This window comes from Alligator mississippiensis, chromosome 10 (assembly GCF_030867095.1).
Source record: "Alligator mississippiensis isolate rAllMis1 chromosome 10, rAllMis1, whole genome shotgun sequence".
Lineage (NCBI taxonomy): Eukaryota > Metazoa > Chordata > Crocodylia > Alligatoridae > Alligator > Alligator mississippiensis.
The window spans coordinates 8,433,549-8,459,486 of NC_081833.1; the positions used below are offsets into that span (position 1 = coordinate 8,433,549).

Genomic DNA, 25,938 nt, shown 5'->3' on the forward strand with positions numbered 1-25,938 from the left:
GAGAACCAAAAGTGGGAAGGAAGGCTCGTTGCTTCCCTCTGCCGACAGCCCTGAGAGCATCAGACCCAGCACGAAGGACGAATGCTGGGTCTGTGCCACTTGGATGCACCCAGCTCCTAGCGTCATGCTCCGGTTCCTTTCTGTCCCTGGGGCAGGTTGTCTTCACACTGCTGGATTGCCATGTAGCACGTCAGCACCCAGTTAATAATCATTTGCACTACAGTAGCCTTTGAGGAGCCATTTGAAATCCAAGGCCCATTGCAGTGAAGTTAGTAGACCAGAAGAGACCACCCCTGTACCCAAGGACTTCCATTGTGAAGAGGGGGAAAGACATGATTCTCCTTACCCCTCCTATGGAGAAGAGTTGTGATCAGAGTGACCGACTTGCCAAGGCTAAGAAGAAACCTGCATCTGGCTGGAAACTTGGTCTCCTTAAGGGAAAGAGCGTACAGTGTGCTAGGGTTTGACTTTACAGCACCATCTGCTTACGATTTGAAAAAAACCCCCCAAAACAGGACTTTACTTTCAGCTCAGCATGCGCCCGTGCCATGTGCAATGCATTCCCAGAAGAGGCATCACAGTAGTTTGACCCGGCTCACCCAACGTCTGTATAGATCGGGCGCTTCAGTGGGGCTTCTTGGTGCTTTTATCTAATAGCTGCTTGAATCAGCTATCAGGTAAAAGCGTCAAAAAGCCCTGCTGAAGCTCCCGATGCTGGGAGCCAAGTTGACCTGATGCGTTTCTTCTTTCGGTAAAGTGCTGTTCGGGTTTTTTTCACATCGGTCAGCGGCCATTACTGTGACCCTGCACCAACTACCCGTGGGTATATGCTTAGTGGTTATTAAATGCCAGTACACTCACTCCACTTTGAACTTGGGGGAAGCTCTCCTAGTGCGCACCAAGGGCACCAAGTGCACCTAGTGTGCACCAAGTGGCTGCAAGAGGAGTAACAGAGCAGTTTATGTTCACTCCCATCTTAGCCGAGTACTGCTGTCCCCAGGTAGCTATGCGCTAGCAGTCTAGGGCCTTGATCTCAAGGTCATTTCTCTCTAGAACAAAATGTGACTCTACCAAATGCAGTTTTCAATGGCATGATTTAACCCCCATTCTTAAAGAATAGCATATTTTTGCAAATACTGACCCATGGAAGTTTGTATTTTCCTTTAATGTGTGTATTGCACTGCTACGTGGAGACATAACTCTGTGTGTGTTTCCTTTTTAGGTTGACCCACTCTTTGTAAGCGAAGTCAAAGAAAAGATTAAAAGGCAAGCTGTCGCTGTTATGCTCTTTGTCAGTTTAAACAGAAGTAGGCGGCTCCCGAGCTTTGTTGTCTACGCAGGTTCTTGCATTTAGGGGTGCAGTCCGTTGCCTGCACGTCTAACCAACTAGCTCCGATATTTCATTTGCGAGCCCTATGCAAACTCTATTACACGTGCTTTCAGCTTCCCACAATCAGATAGCCCCTGCATGTTGGTCTGTGCTAGCTCACAGCTAATTTAGAGGTTGAATCCTTCCCTTTATAATCTACATGGCTTTTTTTCAGTCTGCTCTTCGCCCTTGCTTCTGCAAGTGCTGACATGCTGGTGGTTGGCAAGTGAGTGGGTGGACAAGATAACCTGCCGTGGCCTTTCTTTGTCTCAAGTTTATATGTTCTGTAATTGAAGCGTATAAATTTTAGGGAGCAGATTTTCTTCTGCTGTACGTAAGAACTGCCTGGCTGGAACAGAACAAGAGGCCGGTTTCCTGGCTGGTTGCTAGTGCCGGTCGGATAGTTTGGGGCACAGTTAAAAATCTGCACAACATTTGTGCTCTGTAGTGCCATTCCTGGGAAGAAAGCTTCCTGGCTTCCTCTGGGTAGCTGGCTCAAAACCTTTTCATGGAGGTTATTTTAAGTGACGGTCTATATTCCCCAGGTGTGGCATGCGGCCCCAATTCTGCCGCAGCTTGTACAGTCACTTTACACCTGTACAACCTGGTGTAAACGCTACAAGACCAGAACTGTACGGTCTAGAAAGGCAGATGAACTGGGACGCAATGGGACCAGAGTTATGTTCATAGATCCCTTACTAAAGTGCTCTGCCCTTCTCCATGCCTCTGTTTATCCTCACCCTCTTTTTCTATCATGTCTGTATATAGACCGTAAGCTTTCCTGGGAAGACACCAAGGTTTACAGTATATTTATACAGCACCTGGTGCAGTGGATCTCCAGTCTCAGCTAACATGTTGAGGCACTGCTGGAGTACATATGAGACAATTTATTTAAATAAAACAATAAATAATAAATAAATTATTAAATTTATTATATAAATATTAAATATTTATTATATTTATTTAAAATTTATCTTATTTAAATTATTTAAATAAAACAAATAACAATATTATTTAGTAGAAGTGTGAACTACTGCACCCATTCTAGTCTTACGACTTCATACAAACAGAAGCTTATCTAAGGATCTAGTAACATTATAGCTAGACTCATAATAGTACTCTTGTTGTACCCATTTTACAGATAGGAAACTGAGGAAAAGAAAGGGACAAGTCATTGTTAGAGTTGATATCAGGACCACGATTCCTGACTGCCAGGTTTGTTGTAACCTCTAGGTTATAATTAGCTCCCCTAAATTCTCGGAAATAAACTTTAGTGCACAGTAGGAGATGGCCTAACTATTTCCGTTTTATTTCTAGGTCACCTGGGGTGCATTTATTACAGGAGATACCTCAAGATGATCTGCATGCTGCTGTGAAAAGATGCTTTGCCGTGGTGAACAGCTCCATTTCGGAGGGGATGTCTGCTGCAGTCCTGGAGGTAATTGTTGCTAAGTACGGAGGCTGTGCAGAGGACACATCTCAAATTGCCTTGTACATGTTGAAATCGGTGTCAACATTTCTGTCTTCTATTTTAAAAGCCAGCAAAGACCAAACCAAACCGGTTTCTTCACAAGAGTTAATAGAAGTTTCTCTCTTAAATCAGACAGGTTTTTAAGGACAGGATGTAATTTCATCAAGCCTGTTAAATTAATGTTACAGAACCTTAGGTATGATAATTATTCTGATTTACTTTGACTGTCAGATAGTCATGGTTCAGGATACCCTTCCTTATAAAGTTTCTAGAAAGCGCTTTAATTTATTTTTACATCATGTTCAGAAGCGAGGCAAAAGGCTGGATTTGGTTACTTAATTCTGTAGCGATTAACCATGGCAGACTTGTTTTATTCATCTGCTATACTGGTGGCAAAAAATTATTTCAGAGGCTCTCCCTGCTTACTCTCACAGGCCTCCAAAGGGGAGAAAGCAATGGGTTTACATGGCGCGGGCTGGAAGTGTCCCAGGGTTTTGGTGCACCACTGACTCAGGGAAGTTGGCTACCTATTGCATCCACGCCACCATTTCCTGCAGCAACTGTGTGCTTCCCTCCGGGGTGTCCTAACCCACAGCTGGATTTCCCTGGCGAGGAGACAGAACAACCGCTGTGGATATCCAGCACCTCAGCACAAATAAACCCGGTCTCTAAAAATCAAGATTTTGCTGTGTCTAGGACCTGCTTTCCTCCCAGAGGTGGGGACTAGCACAGGGATTTGTAGAAATCTCCCCCGAGGATTTTTTTTCTTGCTGGAATTTCCAGAAAAAAAGAAAAGATCCCCTCCTTTGGCTTTTACTGCAGGAGGGAACGGTGCTGCTGACCACACGCAGGGCAGTTTCTGACACATGCTTGATGAGTCAAAACTAGGATCATTCTTGTTCACTTTTAAAGAAACCACCTGCCTCGTTGGTTGAGGTCTGCTCTGCTTTGTCGAAGCTGCGATCCCAACAAGTTGTGGTTCAGACCGAGTCAGTTAGTGGGAAGTGTTCGCCTAAAACAGACTGTCATTATTTTCATACCAACGCCGCTAAACAGTTGATTATTGCTTCCTGGGGAGAGCTGCCTCTCTATAGGCTTCTATTATGTAGTTGCAATGAGTAAGCTTATTTTCATTCCAGGAGCAGGTCTGCTACACAACCCCTGGCTTCATTGAAAGCCATTACAGAAAAAGAATGGTAAATGCTTTCCTATTTATTGCTCTATCAGTTTTTTAAAACTTGCAGCACCGCTAAGCCACAGGAGCTTGGTTGCCTTTACCACACACCTTGCTCAATCACTTACAAGGCTTCCTTCCTTCTGATTCTCTCTTCCCTATTAAAAAAACCAGTATTTTGGAGAAATAATCCCCCAGATGCATTCATCAGCATTTTTCCATGTTGGATTTACTTTTATCTCCTACTTGCACAGAAGATCCTTCCGGGCTATTTGTCTTTCCTTATTGGTGTGTGCATCGTGTCAACTTAAGGCTTGTCTGTAGTTTAATCCATTTGACATGACTGCAGAGACTTGCAGTGCTGAAAGTGGAGGATCTATTGTGGTAACTTTGGTAGCTGAATACACTAGGGCCAGGGACAGAAGTTACACAAAAACTGGTTTAAGTGATCAGATCCCTGTAACAGAACAGAAGTTCAGTGCACTCAGCCACTTTCAAAGCATCAGAAACTGGTTTGTGATAAACCTGGTTGAATGTAGTATCAGCCTACACCCCTGTATCAGACTTAACTCATTTAGGTCAAACTATTTTATGAAACTTCTGTCCCAGACCCCTTCCTGGTTCAAGTTAAATCACAGTCCCCCAGTATCCCAGCATGCTTTGCAGCCCTAGGTTGTCTGTGCCAGAGCAGCGAGGGCTGTGACAACAGGGTGGGGGTGGGAAACCCAGCTGGGGACTACAGCCGGGTCTGCCTGAAAGGGGGATAGTGGGGGGGCAGCTGGAGCAGAGGGGGTAGGGGCAGGGGCAGGCTCCCCTCAGATGGAGGGGAGGGAGGGGGATTTAAACCCCCTCTCCTACCCGCACGGGATCCCAGCCAGGGTGTGTTTGGCAGGGAACCAGCAGAAGACCAGCAGACTACACCCCCCTCCCCACCTATGGCAGAGACTGAAGCAAGCAGTTGATAAGGGGAAGGAGAGGGGGCATAATTCCCTTCATCTCCCCCAGGCCATGGGGGAGGGGGAAGAGCCTGGTCCCCTGCCACCTGTGAGCACAGGGCAAGCCCCTGCAAGAGCAGACTGAGAGGTGGGCAAGGCATTGGCAAAGACCTGGCACAATCATCACATGTATGTGCTGGAGACGGAGCTAAGGGAACAGGAGAGGGTCCCAGATTGCTTGGGCTGGTGTGACCAAAGAAAGCAGAGAACTACATTTATATTATAAAGAAGAGCCTTTAAGAGGTGGGCGACAGGAATACCTAGGCAGAGACAAAAGACACTGAATGCATAAGAGTCCTGCCAAAGGTGCTAGAGGTGACAAGCGTACTAATGTCAAGGCACAAGGGGGACAAGAGGGTGCAAGTGCATCTGTAAAAACCCAAGTAGAGATGAGGCCTGTGGGATTGCCACTCCAACACCTAAGACCACCTGCTGATTTCCCAAGAAGGACTTTCTGAATATCTAGCTGTAAGGAGACACTCTGCCCTCAGGATTATGTAAGACTTATGCAAGACTTTTTCTTGCCTTATTGGTTTATTACATCTCATTTTAAGTTAGACTTAAATTCTGTGCGCTCTCACTTTGTTTTACTGGGCTTAGCTTAGGCAAAGATTGTTGGTTGGTCTTTGTTATGTGCTTGAGGTTGCAAATTGCTGTGATCGATACTTGCTCGCTTCAGAGCAAAGACTATTCTTGTTCAAGCTTTTATGAATTCAGTGCCACTACCTTTGTCCCCACCTACTCAGTCCTCAGGCTGGCAGCCTCAAGCAGGAAGCAGGGGGAGGGGGAGGCAGAAGCTTGGCAGGCACTGTACTGTACCCAGGCGGACCCGGGTTGGGGTCCCGTGTGGGCAAGCAAGGGGATTTAAACCCTCACTCTCCAGTGTGCTAGCCCTGGGCTGTCCACACACCCTCTGCTGCAACAGGGAAGGAGGAAAAGCCTTGGAGCTCCAGTCCCTTCCTTTCAGCAGAGGTGGGGAGGCGTGCTCTAATGCCCCCCGGCTTCCAGCCTGAGCCACCACAGGCATGCGGCTGCATTTCCTGAATCAAAAGTGAATGTCTGTTCACTTGCTTCTCAGTTTAATCTCTGCAGCTTAGACTAACACGAAAAGACTGAAGCGATTCAGCCTTGGGCTTTTGACTATTTGCAGTTAGCCTGAGAAACCTGCAGAGTAACTGAAATGGAAAAATGAAGCTGTGAACTGTGGTAAGTCGTTAGCTGTTTTGCTTGTACATTAAGCCATTTAACAAGCTATGTACTATCGGACTCACAAATCCAAACTCATGTAAACAGAACTATGCAAGTACCATGACTGGTAGTACGCTGGGAAGCTCAATCCAATTAGGAATTAATGACAATCTATGGACCGCAGTGAATGTAGCCAGGCCTGTGGTTATCCAGTGAGAAGCTATCCTAAGGCTAGTAGTTTTCAGTGATGTTCATCCAGAACCACCAAATACCAAGTTGAATTATTCGGATTTTCTAAGAGTATTCCCTGGACAACTATGGGTAGCGTGATGGAAGCACCTGCCTTCCAAACATACCTCTTGAAAGAAGTATCAGTTTAATTAGGCAAACAGCCAACCTGTGATGGCCAATTTTAGGAAGAGATGTCTGTTAAGATCTTGTTTAATTAACCAGGCACAAAACTAACTGGCTGAAGTTTTTTGGACTCTTTCAGGAACCTTTTAATCCACCAGAACATGCAGAATGTAATAAGGTCATGCATTTCAAAAAAATTAACTCCTATGCATAATTTTCTTTGCACAAGGAGCCCAGTTGTCCTTTTAAACAACCAAGTCATATCTGGTTACTTCATGCCGTAAGCGAGGTTATCACCAGACATCACTACTTTGATTGTTTGCCGTATTTCAGTGGTGCTCAACCTCCAGCCCATGTGGGAGAGGCGGTATCATTCAGCCTGTGAGGCTTCCTACAGGTCCAGAAATTTGGCTGCAGGGATGGGGTAGCAGCATTACTTGCCAAGAGCCGTGCCAGTTAATCTTGTCACCGTTCTCTCACTGCCAAATTTCTAGACCTGTAAGGAGCACTGCAGGCTGGATAACATGGTCCTATGCCCTGGCATATGAGTTTGTTCTGTGGCCTTATCTGATGTGCAGGGCTGGGTCATGGCTGCATCTGGTGTGTGGGGCAGGGCCGATGCGTGAGGCCAGGCTATGGCTAGATCATGCAGGACTCGGGTTGCACCTGCAGACTGGCCCCCAACACTGACCCGATGCTGTGTCCGGCCTGCAGACTGACCCTATGCAGCAGATCTGGCCTGAGGACAGGCATGACGTGACTCATCCAGCCTGTGGGGCTGGAAAGTTGAGCACCTTCTGCTCTAGTTCATCTGGTCAACTAGCATCCACATCATACAGATCTCTTTCAGTTGAAACCTATTAGTGCTGCCCAGATTATACATTTGAGTGGATGAACCAAACCTTTTTAACCCCAACAGCCTTTCACCAGAAACCCACTCCTCCAGTCTACTGTTTGCTGCAGGGGTTTTAAAAATCATGATCTTGCAACTAATACAACCTTTAAGGCTAAGTATAGGCAGCCAAAAAGCCCAAGGCTGAAACAATTCAATCTTTGTAGGTTAGTCTAAACTGCACAGATTGAACCAATAGCAAGTGAACAGATATTCACTTTTGATTCTGGGAATGCAGCCACGTGCCTGCAGTGGTCCAGGCCAGAAACCGGGGTAGGAAGGGACTCAAGCACACCTCCCTGCAGACAGCTTGGGCCAAGGCTAGCCCACCCACTCTACAAGGTGGGGGGGGGTAGGATTTGGGGGGAGGTGCAAAGCATGCTGGGGGCTGTGAGTTAACTTGAATCTGGAAGGGATTGGGACAAAAGTTCAATAAATCAGTTTAACCTAAGTCAGTTAAATCAGATACACATCCATTCAGGTTTATCTTAAATTGCTTTTGGCCATTTTGAAGTGGTTTATGTGCAATGAACTTCTGTTGTGTTACAGATTTGAAGCGGTTTCCGATCATTTATACAGGTTTATTTGCAATTATTGTCCCTAGCCTAAATCAGGGAGCCAAATAAAGAAAACGCAATGTAGAAATAGAAGCATTGAGAGGTGGGTACCTTCTAATATATTGTAATTATGGTACAAAATCCAGCCTCAGCCATCATGCGAAGTCCAGCACTAGTGCCTTGGAATTTAACCCACCGATTATGAAGGCAGAGAAGGAAACTCCAGAAAGTCAGGAAATCAAGCAAAAACTGCATTTCCTTTCCCAAACCTTACCCTGACTAGTAGGAAACGTGCATTGTGTTATGCTTGGAAAAGTAAATTTATACCCTACATTCTTCTGAATTACTAAAACATATTTGCAGGCCAAATAATGTGACAAACCAGATGGCCATCCAGATAAATTGCTGTTTAACCCATTATTTGCAGGTGCTATAGGTCAGTGAATTATACATATTTCCAACAATGCAAATGATTCTTTTTAGTGCTTAAAAATAAACTAAGCGCCTGCATTAAATTCCAAGCCACTTTATGAAGTAATTATTTACAACACAATTCATTTGTGTATGTCTGGCTGGTAGAAAGCCAACCCTTGTCTTATGTATTTGGCCATCTGTTCTGTCATTTGGTGGCTGTAATTCATCAGCACCTATGTGATTTGGGGCCTCAGAGGGTTTTTTTTTTTTAATTTGTTGTATTTATTGCCCTCAGACTCCCAAAGATAGAACAGAGCCTTTCCCCAGCAGTGATGGGAAATGAAATGTGAACTTTGTGGCCAACTGTAGTGAGCTGCAGTTTGCATGGTGTTCGGAGAAGGGGGTGCTACAACGAGCAGTGCTCTGCAGGCTAGACCTGGCTCAGCAGAACAATGTGTAGGAAACTCAGCATTAGACAGCCACGCACACGACACTCATATGTTGGTTGGTCAACCTTCATATATATTGTCGTTGTGGTTAATGAATTGTTCAGGATGTTGCTCGAGTGAAAGCTGCCTGGTTTTATCCTACTTGCCCTGCGTTCCCCAGTTAGCAAGTGGCAGGTAGTCACCACAACTGATTCTGGAGCAATCTGTTGAAAAATAGATACAGGGATTATTTCTCTGAACAGGGTTTTATTTCACTGGGAGAGAGCATCTAGAAAAGTTGTGTCGATATGGCAAAAGCCGCATGAAGTATCCAGGTTTGAACTCCCCCAGCAGTTTTTAAACTGAAGGAGAAATACAAAACACTGAAATAAGTATTTGCTTGTCATTTCTCTCTCCTGACATCTGGGGGATGTGGGCCCCAGGAAAGTTGAGGGGCGACTTGATCACGGTATAGATTCATGGAAAAAGGGGCCTAATAGCTGGGGAACTTTTCATTCTTACTGATAAAAAGATATAACATCATCAAGTGTCAGGAAGATGATGTTAGACAAATTTGACCTGGAAAAAAGATTCAGCGATCTAGTAGTAAAATGACTACCTCGTAGTACCAGTGTTGGATCCAGACAGAGTGGACAGAGGACAAAGGAAGATATAGAGAATGCCTCATCCCAGGGGATCATCTAGGCCAGGGGTGGGCAATTATTTTGGGTGGAGGGCCGCTTACTGAGTTTTGGCAAGCCATCGAGGGCTGCACGACAGGCTGCCAGGGACAGATTAATATTAATTTCTCACATTTTTTATGGGCACCATGGGCCGGATAGAATGGCCTGGCGAGCCACATCTGGCCCCCGGGCCACATTTTGCCCACCCCTGATCTAGGCTGATGATCAGGTGATTCTGGCAGGTGAGGGATGTGGATCTAAATGCCCTCAAGGCACAGGGGAAGAATTGAACCATAATCACCTATCCCGAGCGAGTAAATATATTTAATCTAATTCTGCCGCCGAGGCACACCCTTATGTCTTTAGGTTGCAAGATGCCTTCAGAAAATCTAGCCCTTAGCTCCAGCTGCTTAATCTGTTTTCCCCTTCCTCAATCCCAGTTACTCCAGTTAGCCTACTGTTTTCTGGTGTAAAGTCTAGACCAGATGTAACACTCAGGATTGTACTTTCGAAGCTAACTACGGCAAAGCAGATGTGGATGCCAGAAGGACTAGGATTGGTGTAGCCAAGGCAGATTTCTCTGCAGTGAAATTATATTTCCCTTGGATACTTTAAACTATTAACACCTGTTGCTAGGCGTTCCCTTTACTGTTCAGATCAGAATTGGAATTGCATATTATGGGCTGTGGCTTTTGTGGGGTTTTTTGTTTTTGTTTTTTTTTTTGTTTTTTAGTTTTGTCCAGATTTAAAAACAAAACAAAACAAGTGTTTTGTCCCATTTCTTTCTCCCCCACCTTGAGCCTTGTTTTCATGCCACTTAGGCTGAAGGAAAAGTGCTCTCCATCAGAGACTATAATGACAGTAATTAAAACTGCATTCTCGCTAAAGTGACAGTGAATCAGTATGAAATGGATTGAACATTTTGTGGAGTGAATTTCTTTCTGTTGTTTGACACTGTGATAATTGGACAAGACGAGACTTTATTTGTTCTGAATCGATGCATTTTGAGATTTCCAAAGCCAGCAATAGTAATTAGAATTTCAAATTGGGGCTTGACAAATGAGTAAGTAGGCAGCAGGTAGTCTTTTCTAGGGTGACCAGGTCTCACCCACTGGTTGTTGTAATATTTGAACTCTAGTTTTAAAAGTTTCTAGCCATAACATACATTCACAAAAGTCATGATTCATGGGAGGGAAACCTGGATCTGCAGCCAGTCTGAAATGATATAAGCAGCAGCCAGCAACCCCATGTCCCCTTCCCTGCATCTGTCTAGCAGGAATCTTGCAGCTACCTCAGGTGAGGGCAATTCTGGTTCTGCCACATCTTCTGTGGCCTCACAGCACGGCCTTGATGGGGGATGTCGTGGGGTTTGAGCTTTGCAGATCTCAAGGCAACAAGCCAGACTCTTACTCAGAAGTGGGCACAATTTGCAGACAGAGGGCGCTTGTACACAGGACACTATTAGCATGTCCATGTGATGAAAATGTCACTTTGTGTGGCTTAATGGAGTCACACTGTGCACGTGCAAGAGCTTTGGGGGTTTCCAATCAGCTTGCATCGCTGCAAACTAAACTACATCCCAATGTAATTTAGTTTGCAGCGATGCAGTGTGGCTATTAATCAGCTCACCCTCCAGCCACGGGAGAGGTGGGCAGGCTTTGCAGAAAAAAAAGGATTAGGTCCCTCGCCATTGCCTTCAGCAGGTGTCTGCTGAAGACAGAAGCAGCAAGGGGCCCAATTCTCCCCTCGTGCCCCCTGGCGGAGCCTGCCTGCGTCTTCCATGACCAGGGGGGCAACCCCTGAGCTGCAGGGGACCCTGGTCCTTCCCTCTGCAGCGGCAGGGCCCCCCCAGGGCCACTGGCAGGCCAGGTGCTGCCCCAGCCCAAAGTCAAGGTAGAGTTGGGTCAGACCAGGTGCTGCCTCCAAGCTGGCCCACTAGCAGACCTCCCAGGTGGCCCCAGAGGGCACCACCACCATAGAGAGAAGGACCGGGGCACCCCCGCATCTCAGGGGCCACTCAACCCACCCCCCCCAGTGTTGGGCAGGCTCTGTCAAAAGAGAAAAAAGGATTGGGCCCCTTGCCATGACAGGGACAGAAAAATAAAACCCTACCGTTGCAATTAAATAACCACTGTTTTGGTTTAGGGGGCATAGATTGCACCCCTAAGGACTAAAGTCCCGTCGCATCTACAGGTGTCTTTACTGGCTTGTTGCAGCATCCCTCCCCTCCACACTGAGCTGGGGCACTAGGCTTGATGACCTTAGGAGGTCCCTTCCAGCCCTGGTTTCTTATTATTTATCTTAACCCCTCAATTCCTGCTATAAATTAGGAACTTCTAAGGGGTTTCAACTTTCCCCTCTTCTAAGAAACTCTGTATCCACTTTGAACACTGGCATTAAAAGGGGAACCATCCATCCAGCAGCCGTCAAGGCAATCAGCAAAGATAATATTTTAAAAGTGTTGATGTCGAGGGTCCATGAAGTGGTTAACATGGTATTTGGGAAGGGGTGGCTCATGCTGCAGCAGTATTTTCATCTCTGTACAAACTTCTCCTAAAATTGTTGTCTTGGGGGGTTTTTTTCCCCTGTCCACTTTAGGCAATGGATTTAGACGTTCCAGTGCTGGCAAGGAATATTCCTGGAAACGCAGCCATCATAAAACATAAAGACACAGGACTGTTGTTTGCAGATCCCCAGGTAACAAAACACAACCTACTATTCAGATATTTTTAGCTTCCTTCAAAAATTATTTTCCATTAAGTTGTTCGCATCTAGGTTCTTGCAGCAGCTGTACTCGGATTCACTTAACCCGGGTGCCTAGCCTGCCTTTAACCAACTGCTTTTGCTCTCTTTGCAATTCACTACATTTTTGCTAGGTGTCAGCCTTGCTGAATGCTTATTTCGAGTCTATGGTGCTCAGGAACCTGCCACTTATTTGAATACCGGTCAGTTTGTCTGATCAGCGGCTGTTTTAGTTCTGGTGATTTCTGAGCCAAACCCTAGGATAGGGATCGTGCGTCTATCACATCTCCCTTGGAGCACAGAGTGAAAGGTGAACTTACAAGGACCGGTTCACGAAATGCACGGATAATGTTAAGATTTAGATTTATTAGGCCATGAATTATGTTAGAGCAGAAAATAATGAATGACTACAATTATGCAGAAAGTAAAGAGAACATTTGGGATAACTGTGCATTTGGGAAGCAACATTACATACGTGGCAATTCTGGAGAGTCTTTGATTATTGTGATTTTTTTTTCTGTTATTATGTTATTGATCTGTAATTGCTTTGGTGCATTGTGTATAAATGGCTCTGCTACAGATTCCTGCTAGTCTTTGGGGGGAAAAAAAACACTTAATTTTTCTGCTGTGGTTTTCCATCAGCGGGAAGGGAGAAAAAAAAAAAGCACAAAGAAAGTAGGATCATAGGGATCCTGTAGAGGCCATTTAGTACTTGAAAAGAAAAATCAAGAGGACTGTGCACAAGCTTATTTTTATTTAAAGATTCAGTGTCAAGACTCTGTTAATTCAAAAAGAAATAGGCGGCTTTGTCACCAGTCGCGTGTTGTAGTAAGAAAAGGAGTCAAGGATTCAGAATACAGTTTGATGCTTTCAATTTAGGATGCAAGACAGATTCAGCTGATGACTTGATTAAAAGGACTAATTTATTCTCCAATAGATGTGCTTGATAGGGACCTAACACGTCCCACCAGAACTGGCTCTGGCCAGTATTCATTAAATTGCCAACTCTGGTGTTCTGCCTTGGCTCTGTCAGAGCAACTAACTTGCTCTCTGCTTTAAATTTGCTTGACCTGCCAGCATACTGGATTATTGTTTTACTAATATTATCTATTCCTAAAGCACCCATTGCTTCAGTAGCCAAGGAAAGAAATTCTATTAAAATCTTATCCGGTTTTCAAACTATCCACATTTTTACTGTGTGACTAGCATTATTTTTACAGGTCAGCTGATATCCCTGTTAGTCGGTAATGCTTACTGGGGAAGAACGGTTGTGGGATGAATCAATTTGTTTATTACATAAGCTAGAATTTACTAAGTACCAGCCAGTCATCAGCAGAGCAGTTTTTTATCCAACTCAAGATTAAATAAAACTTACTAGTATAGCCTATTTGCTCATTTAGCAAAGTGGAAAATACATTGTATTTACCCATTTTGCGGAGTGGAGAGTGATTAATGCATGCCATTAAGCTTAGTCTCAGGAAGGTAGTTTCTCTTTATTTTCATTAGTCTTCGGCAATTTTTTTTTTAGGTGGAAAGACGGTTGCAACTAACAGTTTTCTTCCCAGAGAACTCATTGTTCCCTTTGGGTTTTTATAACCAAATCTTTGCTAAACTACTGCAATCTGTTTTCCTAGATAAGGATTGCACCTTCATCCCCACCCCCTCCATCATCTCGAGACAAAGCTGTCAAACTCTTCCCAGCCAAAGCTATTCGTGCATTTAAACCCTGGTTCTGAAACTGTCCCCGCAAAGGGCCCGTTGACTTCAGTCGAGTTCTGCCCGGGACCAGGGGTCCACGACTATGGATGCAGTTGCATAATTGCTACTGAATAGTTTCATAGTAGCGAGGGTCAGGAGGGACCTGAACAGATCATCTAGCCCGACCCCCTGCTACAGGCAGGGACAAATGCTGGGTTCACAAGACCCCAGACAGGTGATCGTCCAACCTCCTCTTGAATTTGCCCAAGGTAGGGGCGAGGACCACGTCCCTGGGACTTAATACTGAGCACTCGTCCTGGCGGCCCCCTGCCATCGGATGCATGCACATGCTGGTGCTACCCCCAACACACCAGATACCTTTGGTTTTGAACTCAAATACCACTGTCACATATGCCTTGCTTGTGTGCCAACTCACGCACCAGGGTAAAACTTGGCAGGGTCAGGGTCTATTATCCAACAGCGTCTTATATAAAATTATATTTATATGAAAATCAAAATACAAAAGTATGCCTTCAGCTTAGCGGTGGGAGTCCTTACCAGTGTACCAAAGCATTTTGCATTTATCTTACTTCAGGCTATGTCTTTCCCAACCCCCACAACGTGCTGTGTTCAGGCCACTTTTCCCCCTGGTATTCCCTCCACCTCCCCTTAGACATCCCTGAATGTAATTAAGTAAAAATGTTACCTTAGTAGCTAGGTAATATATGCATTGGTATGATTAATGTTTGTACAGGTACCCTAACTTGGAAAGGGATGTAATACATTCTTTCCCCATATGTGAACAGTTGTATTATACATATATAATAAAAGTCCTTTGATACTGTACTGACATCAAAGGTTTCTAAGTGGGTCAGCGCAAAAAAAAAATAAAATTTATTTGCACATTAATATATTGATCTTCCTGGAGATATTTGAATAACTTTCTTCCAAAGTGCCAGACAATGCACTAGTCACTTTCACCTATGGTCTTAAAAAGTAAAGTGACTATAAAATGATGATTTAATAATTCTTAATACAAATTTGTATCAAATGCAGGCTTTCAAAGCAGTCAATATAATATATAGGATCATAAGTAAGTAGAGGTGGAAGGGACCTCACAAGATCATCTAGTCCAGCCCTCTGCTCAAGCTAGGATCATCTCTAACTAAACCCTCTCAGCCAAGTGTCCGACTCGCCTGCTCTTGAAAACTTCCAGGGATGGAGATGCCACAGTTTCTCTAGGCTCACAGTCAGGATCATATCACAAGGTCAGTATAGTTTTAATGGATCAAAGAGCAAGACAAATTAGAATAGATCTAGTTGCAACCCTTTCTAAAACCTGTTGTATTGTTTGACGAAGTATCCATCAATTCTGTAGCACTCTGGATCCTAGTTTCTTAGAGGATTGAACGTGGCAGTAGGGGTAAGACAAGGGAGGTGGTAGAAAGCAACTACAGTTTCTCTCTTATTCTGATTACTTGGTGGTCTTAAGAATCTAGGAAATATTCGTGCATAATAACCTCAATTACAGCAAATTAATTTGCTTCCAAATTAATTCTCTCCATCAGAACAAATTGTTTAGAGATATTCTTTGGAATTAAGGTTTACATGCTGTTTTCCGTCCGTCCAATTCTGATTCAGGTTATTCAGAAAGGAGCAGACACCAGATTAGTGGTCTGAATAGTCCAGATTTTTAATCAGTGAAGAAAGAGCGATTGTGATTCTCAGTCATATCCCGGGCAGTGTTGATATTGTTAAGCAGTAACCCGAAATCACTCCTCTCCTTATCCATGAATAAGTTGATGGATAGTCAATGTAATTGGATCTAGTTTTGAGTCTTAATCTTTAAGATAATTACCATTTTCCCCCAGACAGTATCCTATATTAGAGTCTATATAGCTGTATTGAAGTAAGTAAAAGGTCAATAGGATTTCTCTTTGGGGTGAGGGTGGTTTCCTTGCCATTTCTCTTGGGCAAACTTCCCCACGCACACTGCTGCAGGGTCGGACTCTCCTATAAGCTTCCTCCCTCAGATAAGCCTTTTTTCCCCCACCTCCTTCTCGAGGAAAGGAGGACCCTTTTGCCGCTCCTTTGGTACCAGCAAGTCAATTCTGGAGATCGTAAACTGTTCCTCCCCTCTCCTCCATTCCCCCATCATGATACCTACACACCCTGCAGCTCACAGCTATTCTGAATGGTTTGAGCAACCCTTTTGGGAAGCACCTTCCCACCGGCTCATATCCAGCAACAAAATGCTGTGGTTTTTCAGCACCTGTAGATGTTTCCTGAGTCCAGCTGGACACTGCAGATATCCAGCTCAGATTGTGAAATGACTTTCAAAGCAGCACAGCAGGAGAAAGGGATCTCGGAGTCAAAGATGGACGTAAGTCGACAAATGTGATGAAGTGATCCATAGAGCTAACCGCACCCTATCATGCATTAGCAGGTGCATCATGAACAGGTCCAGGGAGGTGATCCTTCCCCTCTGTGCAGCACTGGTGAGGCTGCAGGTGGAGTACTGCGTCCAGTTTTGGGTGCCGCACTTGAGGATGGATGTGGATAACCTTCAGAGGGTCCAGAGGAGGGCCACTCGTATGGTTAGTGGCCTGCAGGAAAGGTTCTACAAGGAGAGATTGAGGGACCTGGATCTCTTCAGCCTTTGCAAGAGAAGGCTGAGAGGGGATCTTGTGGCCATCTACAAATTCATTGGGGGGGGAAGGCAGCAAGGTATAGGAGATACTCTGTTTAGCAAGGCGCCCCTTGGAGTAACTAGAAGCAACGGCCACAAACTGACAAAGAGCAGATTTAGACTAGATATTAGGAAGAACTTTTATGGTAAGGGTTACCAGTCTGGAATGGGCTTCCAAGGGAGGTGATGATCTCCCCTACCTTGGAGGTATTTAAGAGGAGACTTGGCAAACACCTGGCTGGGGTCATGGGACCCCAGCACTCTTTCCTGCCCAGGGCTCAGGGCAGGGCCTCAATGATCTACTGAGGTCCCTTCTGACCCTAAAAATCTATGAAGCTCATCTCTTCCCACCTCTGAACATATATCAAACTTCAGGAAGTTTCCATATTTGACTTAAAATTCATTCTCTAGGAAGTAGTTAGTGCCAGGGGTTTCTTCTTTTCCTAAAAATGCTACTTTGCAAAGGAACAAGGTAGATCATGTTGGGGAGGAGTTGCTCTGGTTTGTGGGCTACTCTTGTCTTATCCTTTGGGAGCTAAATGGAAGGAATTTGAGTCGATATTAGAAAACAAAATATTATAAAAGCACAAACTTTCCTTCTTAGGGAAAAAGAAAGTGACCTTTCCTAGCTACAAAGAATTTAGACAACATTTTGCTTAATTATGCTTGTTTTAATTAACCACCTGTGGGTATTTTGAGATTGCATGGCCTTATACATAGGCAACCCAGCTAATCAGCACAGGAAATAGCCAGCTGGTTGTAGCAGTTAACATAAAAGGGAAAACCACAACACATATTGACCTTGCACGGCGAGTAGTTAGCCGCCTTCTTTTCAAGCCATGTTTTTGTTCCTGCCATGACTCAAACGTGCAAGTTTATGCAACGTGACACTGAGTTAATGCAACTCCGAACGGAAACTGATGTCTTAAGAAATAAAGGAATAGCAAGCCGTGTTTGGGTCGTAATCGCCAAAGTGTGGTAAAATGGAGAGGCCACGTTCAGTTGTTTAGCAGCCAGAGATTTCAGGTTTATGAAGGCCAGTCCCTGCACAGGGTCACAATCAGCTGTACAAAACTCTCCAGGCCCCTACGTGGAGTTCAGACACAATACTTTAAGGGGCACCAAGAATAATGCTGCCGTCTTTTAAAATAGAGGCAGGGAAGAACAAGGCAAGCAAAGGCAAGATCACTTGGTCTGGCATGGCACCTTCCTGTAGCAGCCTAGGCTCAGACCATGCCCATTTTATGGCAGTATGGCTACATGCCAAGATCTATCGTTTAATATAGGTTTCTAGTATGGAGGGTTTCAGTACCAAACAGACTAGCTTGCTATTTTTGGCCAGCTCCGACTGCTTCGCTGGTTGGGAAATACGAATCCATAGCCCTATAAAGCACACAGATATGCCTGCAGCTGCTGAGCTCTGCCATTACTAGGAAGGTGTGTTGCTATTCTGAATTGTTAATTTAGTTTTATATCTGGCATTTGTCTTCCCTGGGGTGACTCTCTGCTGTTTAAGTTTCATGTTCTTTCATCTCCTGAAGCTGGAATTGAAATGGTTTAATTGCAGATTTACTTTCGTTATATAAATAATATATTAACCACACTTATTTTCAGGGTCTGTGCTATGGAATAGCTCTGGCTTGGTTCTCACAGCAAGGCAAGGGATGTTCACTGTATTAACTTGGTTCCTGCTATATTTCTCAGGATCATTTCCCAAGGATAGTTGGAGATGTAGGTCTGTTTGCAAAATATTTCTTTTATGCACTGTTTACAGAATTTAGTTATTTTAAAAGTCAAATTGCACCATTTTCCTGAGGGGGAGCATAGCAGGGACGTTACCTTTGAGGATGACGATGCTGCGGGGGACATCTGCTGCCCATAAATAGGGTGTAATGTTAATTACTAACCTAAACGTCACGGCCTTCTCCCGACTCTTCTGCACTGTAACGACTGAACCCTCATCCTAAATATTAATATTCATGAGGCAAAACTACTACTTCCCTTTTCTGTGGGTGTACTAAAAGAAAAAGAAATTAAATTGAGGCTTCCATTTTCAGAAGTGGCATTGATTTTTGGTGCCCCGATTCATCAGTAGGGGACCTGACTGTCAGAGGTACCAGAGACTTGCAGCTCAGATCAGAGTCAGTGATTTTTATGGTACGAGCTACAATTAGGTTACTGCTTTCTAAAGCCAAGCATCCAAAAAACCAAGTTAGCCCAAATTAGGTGCTCCAAGAGTGTAATATAGGTCCCAGTGAAAAGTCAGTGTAAATCTTTCCGGCGTCTTAAGCGACTTGTCAGCAGTCACATGCAGAAAGGCCATGGCTAAGACAGACATATCCTTATTCTTCAACCCTGGCTTTTTCCATATGTCACATTTCTCTTCTGTAGTAGCTTTTACTTTTCCACATTGGACTCGTGTTCATCTTAGGCTGGAATTATCCCTAGCACAAGGCATCTTAGCTATGAAGAAGCATCTCATTGCTTCTAACATTTAGGTATTTCCAAGATTTTGTCCTCTATAGCCACATTTTTCAAGCTCACTAATAGAGCTCCTTGTCAAGAAATGTTACATTGCTGCTTCTATTCTGAGATAAGTTGCATACATTATTTTTAAACATTAGTTTTTATTGAAGTTATTATATAGGAGACTGGTGTGCACCAGCATAAGCCATTCTTCATTTCTCTTACTCACATGTTCTTGGAGAAGTTGAACGAACACCTGTCTGGGGTCGTGTGACCCCAGCGTGTGCTCCTGCCAGTGGCGGGGGGTCAGACTAGATGATCTGTTCAGGTCCCTTCTGACCCCAGACTACTATAAAACTATGAACTATGAGATATAAAAGGATATTTGCAGGGGCAAATATGGAGAGAACAGAAGGATATGGGAATGTAGTGGGAGATGAAGCCTGAGAGTTTGCCTGAGGTTGTACAGACTGAATATTAAGGGTTGGCGGTAGATACAAAAAGCATTAGGGGTGATGATGGAGGACAATCAGATGACCGGGCAAGGTAGAGAAGATTGGAAGCTGAACCTTGGATGATCTACTACGGGCAGTACACATATCAAAATGCCTAGAAATGGAGGGCGTTGCAATAGTCAAGATGGCAAAGGCCTAAGATATGGAAAAGCATTTTGGCTACCTCAGTAGGAGGGAAAATCAGACATCATGCTTCGTGATCAGAGCTTCAGCTCTGCAGTTATCAGTGGAGAATCAATGTTCCCAATTACTTTCCTTTTCCTCCTTGCTCTGAAGCAACAGCAACTGTCCAGAGCTAAAGACAGGACATCAGAGTGAACCAGTGCTCCAGGGTAATTATCTGAATGTCGGGTGGGCATATCTTGCTTGCATGGTCAGGGATCAAACCAAGTACCAGATATGGAACTGGGAAGGAATTTTTTACCCAAATCAAATTACCAAGGGCATCGAGTTGGTTTATTTTGGGGGGGGGGGGGGGGGGGGGGGCGGGCCATGGGGGTTGGGTTTTGTTTTTGTTTTTTTACCTTCCCATGGATCACCCGTGGGATGATTTGGGTAGATCTAACCGTTCTGAAGCGCGAGTCTCATAAATTGGTGGACAAGGTTCTTTGGGTGAATCTGATATCTTTTATTAGACCAACTTAAATAGTTGGGGGGAAAAAAAAAAAATTGTTTTTAGCAAGCTTCCAGGTTTAAAAACCCGGCTGAGGAAGCCTGATGAAGGGTTTTAAAACCTGAAAGCTTGCTAAATTCCCCCCCCCCCCCCAACTATTTAAGTTGGTCTAATAAAAGATATCGGATTCACCCAAAGAACCTTGTCTGCCTATGTCCTTAGACCAAAACGACTACAATTTACACCTCTATAAATTGGTGGAGTCTTGTTCTCTGTGGTTCTAAGATTGGGGCCCATGGTGGTTTTGTTTCTTGAGCAGATTTGCCTTAGTCTGACCTACATTATTGGGCTTAAAATAGGGGAAAGTGAGTGAATTTAATGCTCTGTGATATTCAGGAGGTCAAAGAAGTAGATGCCACGTTGTGGGGAAAAACACAATAATATTTGGATACGGTTTAGGCATAACAGAAAGAGAGAGATTACAGCTATGGATGACAATGGCATCCCAGCAGCAGAGAGTGGGAAATTTGGAAAGGGTTTAGAAGAAAACATCATCCTTATAGTACTAAACCTGTTCATTTGCAGAGCTGGCTGGGAGATCCCTTGTGAAACCCTGCTCTGAATTTTGCAGGGAAGCTTCCATGCTCTTCAAAAGACATCATACCTGCATATATTAGTAGAGATAACTTTGCAGCTTGTGAATGTGAAAGACCCAAGTGTGACTGAATAAGATACATTTATGAATAATTATCCTGATTTTATAATGTTGACTGGAAGAAAAATGAAGCAGGAGAAATATGCACAGATAATTCAGTCTCTGGCAGTTATGTAGAAGGAGATTTCATCCCCGCTGCAACTCAAGACATAGCGTGCATCAGTAACCATAGCAGAGCTTCTGCCCTACACCGTAGTCCTCCTGATGAAAAAAAAGACCTCTGCTGACCTAAAGGACGTGTAGGAAGGAAAATATCCTTTTGCTGTCTCTTGAGAACATGAGGGTGATATACAAGAAGAGCATCTGGTGCTAAAAAGAGCATGGGCCTTATGCTGCTGCTTGCACCGCAATGGGGAGGTATCAACCAGGTGGGAGCACAGGGCTACTGCCTGATGTTCAGTTAAAGGTACGATGATATCTGATCTGCTGGCCCAACAATAGCATGGCAGGAGGCATGATTGTGGGAATGAGGATCAGATCCAAATCATGCTTTATTGCTGATGCAGGGGGAGCAAGCTGGGTGCCCAGTGCTCCCAGACTGGCACTTCTAGCCACAGAAGCGAAATAGAGCCCTTCAAAGCTCCGATGGGCTCCTGAGACTGGGAATACTGATTGGCTGTGGACAGACATTCAATTTAAGACACAATGAGAACCAGCTGGAAAGTTATCACATCTATTTTGTGTATTAACTGCATGGCTTATTCCCCATTCTAACTGATTGCATGAACGCGTGACCAAGTTACTACTAAAGACACAATTAACTGGTTAATCTCGCCTTCCATGTAATGTCTGCCAGGAGCCCAAAGGGCTGCAATTTAACACCTTGGGCTGCTTGTCAGTTGGACAGCCCTGGTTTAATAGTTGGAGTACAGTCAATATGGAAATATGAAAATTTACCTTCTTCTAGTGTCCACCATAACTCTGACTACACAGTTTACTACGAAAACATTTCCGTTGCATGCATCAGTCAGATATCCTAATGTTAGATGGGCAGAAGTGTTTCATAACTTCAAGGTTTGCTTGTCTTGTCAGTGAGCATCAAGGCGGTGCCTGGATTATGTACAGTGTACACATAGTGTTTCCCCAGCGAACATACACTAGTTACATATTTTCTATAAGAAACATGAATTACATCACGAACCTTAACTCCGCGGTAACCCAGATTGTAAGGCTCTGAATTAAATTCAAGTGCAATTTGTTAACAAATGGTGTGTTGACCCAATTCTAACGTTCTCTTTCCAGCCCTCAATTAGAGGGCATCAGTGATATTCTCCTTAATGGAGAATGCCTGCATTATATTCTCCTTCGTTATCATGTCTATGGCAACTACTGGTTTTAATTTTTCATTGATCTAATATCTCTTTTGGTATTTCTAGGAATGGCCACATAGATGCATTGAGGGTTTGACAAGGTTTTAGCTACCCTTATAATCCAGTGTTGAAAGTTGGTGGAAAACGAGACTGGCTCTGCATAAATAGATGGCTTTACTTTAAGTGCTGTCAGCTAGGGCTGTGAAATTTTGCCAGCTGTTTCGATTCCACACTGTTTCGACTCATTTTGAGCTCGAAACAGCGAAATCGAATTGAAACAAGAAAGCTTCGAAACAAAACAAGGCTAGTTGAAACGTTTCGAGTTTCGAAGCAGTCAGCAGCCAGACGGTGGAAGACAGTGGAGAACCAGGGCTGCACTCCCACCGGCTCTGCAGCCCCATGTGGCTCAGCCAGGCGGGAAGCGCAGCCCTGGCTCTCCCCACCTCCTGCGGCCGGGCTGCGAAAAGCCAATTGCAGTGCAAGCTCAGTTCCTTTCCCCAGCGATATGATGGGGCTGGGGAAGGGAACTGAGCCCAGCTGAGCTGAGTTCCCCTCCCCAGGGCCAGATCCGGCTGGGGAAAGTTCCCAGCCGGATCTGGCCCTGGCGAGGGGAACTCACCTCAGCTGGGCTCAGTTCCCTTCCCCAGCCTGATTGTAGCACTGGGGAGGGGAACTGAGCGATCGGGCTCAGTTTTCTTCCCCAGTCCCAGGTGGGACAGCCCCCGCAGCCCTCCCAGGGTTGCGGGCCCCCATCTGCCTGCTGGATGAGAGGCTGTTTCGAGCTTCCCCATTATAGCGCCTGGGTAAAACCTTGAAACAGCGTCGGAACAGCGTAACTGTTTCAACAAAACAAAACAGCAGTTTCGAACTGAAATGAATTTCAGTATGAAATGCTGTTCCATCGAATCCTCGAAACTCAAGTCGAAATGGAACGGTGCCGTTTCGCACAGCCCTGTCAGCAGTCCTTTTCACGTTTGATGTTTTAACTTCTTAAAAAGAAAATCAGACCAGCAGAGGAAGTGACCAGGAAATCATCAGCCCATCAGGTCCAGTAACTTGCCCAATAGAATTAAAAGAATTTCATAGGTCATTTAGTGGCCTTTTGATGTAGTGTTCAAGCCGCTGCGTACCTCTAGGTTATGAGGTTCCAGCACTGCATGGTATTAACAGCTATTTAATAGCCTGGTTGAATTTATTTCTAGTCCCTGGAATAATGTACAAGATTTACTACTAACTGCATAGGCCTTGCTTTAAACTATAGCTATCTTTAGGATGTGTTTTTTCATCTCGTTGTGAACAAGACAGATTTAGCCAGTTCCATTTTGGTAATTAGACAGACACCTCATTGAAGCTAGATCAAACTGTCTGATCCCAGCTGTCCTTCATCCTGGAAACCAATTGAATTTTTAACTTCATACTCAGCAATGACACTCATCATTGCTGTAAAATTGTAGTGCTCTAACACTCATTAAATTGTTTGCCTGTAGTTTTAGTGCTGTAGTCTAAAGATCTGTCCTTGGTCTGAAGTGTCTTAGTTGGTGGACTCTGTATGTAAGATTAAAAAGTTTATTTGCTGTTTATAGAGCACAGTTTGTGCACAAAATACATTGCTTGACTTCGAAGAACAGCTCTTCAACAGCTTGGTCTGCGTAGTCACTAATAAAGTTGAACTGCCTTACTGTATCATACGTGATTCAAGCCATTGTAATAATTCTGAAATCTCAAGGAACTTGGATTTCATTGTTGTTTTATTCACCTTTTTAGGAGTTTGTCCTCCTGTCAAAAAGTCTGATGAATGACCCCACTTTGGAAAAAAAGATTGTAACCAGGGCAAAAGACTATGTGAAGAAACATCATTCGTGGGAATGTGAAAGAAAGACCTATCAAAGCCTCATCTTGAGACTCCAGTGAATCATCAGATAGCAAATGTAGACATTTGTTCTGTGTCAAATACTTCAATAATGAAAGAGTCAGATATTTTTAAAAGGAAAAAAAAAACCCTTTGTGGACAAAGTTTGCCACTCAAACACACCCACTTCACAACATGGGAATTGCCAGGTTGCATCACACCAACAGTCCCGACAATTTGCCATCCTACTTCTAGTTGGCAGTAGTAATAAGGGAAAGATTTAATTTTGTCAGATCATAAAGGGAAAATTAATTCCCTTTTCACAGGGGAGAATTTCACCCATATTGGACTCATGCAAACTCAGTTACTGCTGTAGCCTAACAAAGCTAAAGTAGATTAATTCAGTTGGAGAGTACATACTAATCCAAATTTATTCAAATGCACGTCAATGATGTATGTACAAACGTTGGAAGAATTGTTGCTGTCATCTGACCAAACATATAGATCCACTAAGCATATGTTAACCAGGTTGACCTGGTATAAGATCATAAACGGAGAAGATCTTTTCAGGAAGAGTTAATCATATTACTGCCACATTAGTATTTCATAGACATGCCTGTCCGTGGGCTGATGAAGACACCAGATGTTGATGCGATGGAATGACTATTTGGTGTTCATATATTCTGTTCATAAAAGCTACCTCCAAGATACTGAATAAGAGTACCTCAATAGCTCATATACTTACTTAAAGATGTGCGTAGGCTGTAAAAAGGACAAAAAAAAGGTAATTTATATTTGGTACGTAATTTGGTGCAATTTTGTCATCTGTGAATCTCAGACATGACTGTAAACATAATGTAACAACAGATTGTATTTTATGAAGGGCTATTTACGCTCCCATGAAACTCCCACTGATCACTATTGATTGCTTAACAGCTAAGAAATATCCTTGTTTTCCACAACAGGCCTACTCCAGCCTCTGTCAAAGGCAGAGGGGGTTTTTTAACTGACTTCAAGGGGCTTCAGATCAGGTCTGACTTTTATCAGCGACTCTTACTATGAATATCGGCTTGCCTTTTTACCTCTTGGATACATCATAAATATTTTGTCGGCGATTCTGAAGAAGAAAGACTTTTTGATAGCCTCCATTCCTCTCTCCGAAATCTTTTGTAATTTCCTATTGTAAAATATTCTGGGTGATTTGATTCATTTGGTACTGTCCTAAAACCATGTGATGTATTATAGACCAAAAATTGCTTTCCGGTATTGGAGTGATTTTAAAATCAGAGCTACCACACTTGCTCTCTTGGAGAGTTTGGGTATAAAAACATGCATTAAGCAGTTTTCCCTGAGCCAGCTGTTGAGACAAGATTACATTTGTGTTCTCGGCATCAGATTTACCCAAGGAAGCTTGTCAGCCCGTGTCCTTAGACCAGCACAGCTACAACCATGAGCAGTCAGCAGCGGTCATTTAATAGCTCTTTAATCTATCAGTGAAACCATTGTTAGACTAGATGTGAGCCCAAATATCCTTTGGGTACCACTATCTTCTGCTTGTCTGATGACAGCTCATCAGGCCACAGTCTCCTTTGTAGGCCCTCTCCTGTTGCAACCACAGGAAGTGACCTTTTAAAGGAGAAATTTAGGAAGAAACTTCTAGGGCAGTGATTTTCAAGCTTTTTTTTAATTTATTTGTAGACCCCAAAAAATATCAAATGGAGGTGCAGACCCCTTTGAATTGTAAGTGTGGGTATTCACATATTTTTGATTGATCAGTCATCTTTTGTGGACCCCCCAGGGGTCCACAGACTACAGG

The 25,938-nt window shown here is 44.0% G+C and overlaps 1 protein-coding gene across 1 annotated transcript in view; it reads left to right on the forward strand.

Annotated features, from left to right (window-relative positions):
• Positions 1-25,379, forward strand: part of GLT1D1 (glycosyltransferase 1 domain containing 1) — an 87,581-nt gene extending 62,202 nt beyond the window's left edge. The window contains exons 9-12 of the mRNA XM_019486676.2: positions 1,223-1,266; positions 2,687-2,807; positions 12,124-12,222; positions 24,038-25,379. Of these exons, the coding sequence (XP_019342221.2) occupies positions 1,223-1,266; positions 2,687-2,807; positions 12,124-12,222; positions 24,038-24,184 (411 nt within the window). The 3' untranslated portion in view covers positions 24,185-25,379. The remainder of the gene's footprint in view (positions 1-1,222; positions 1,267-2,686; positions 2,808-12,123; positions 12,223-24,037) is intronic.
• The last annotated feature ends 559 nt before the right edge of the window (positions 25,380-25,938 follow it).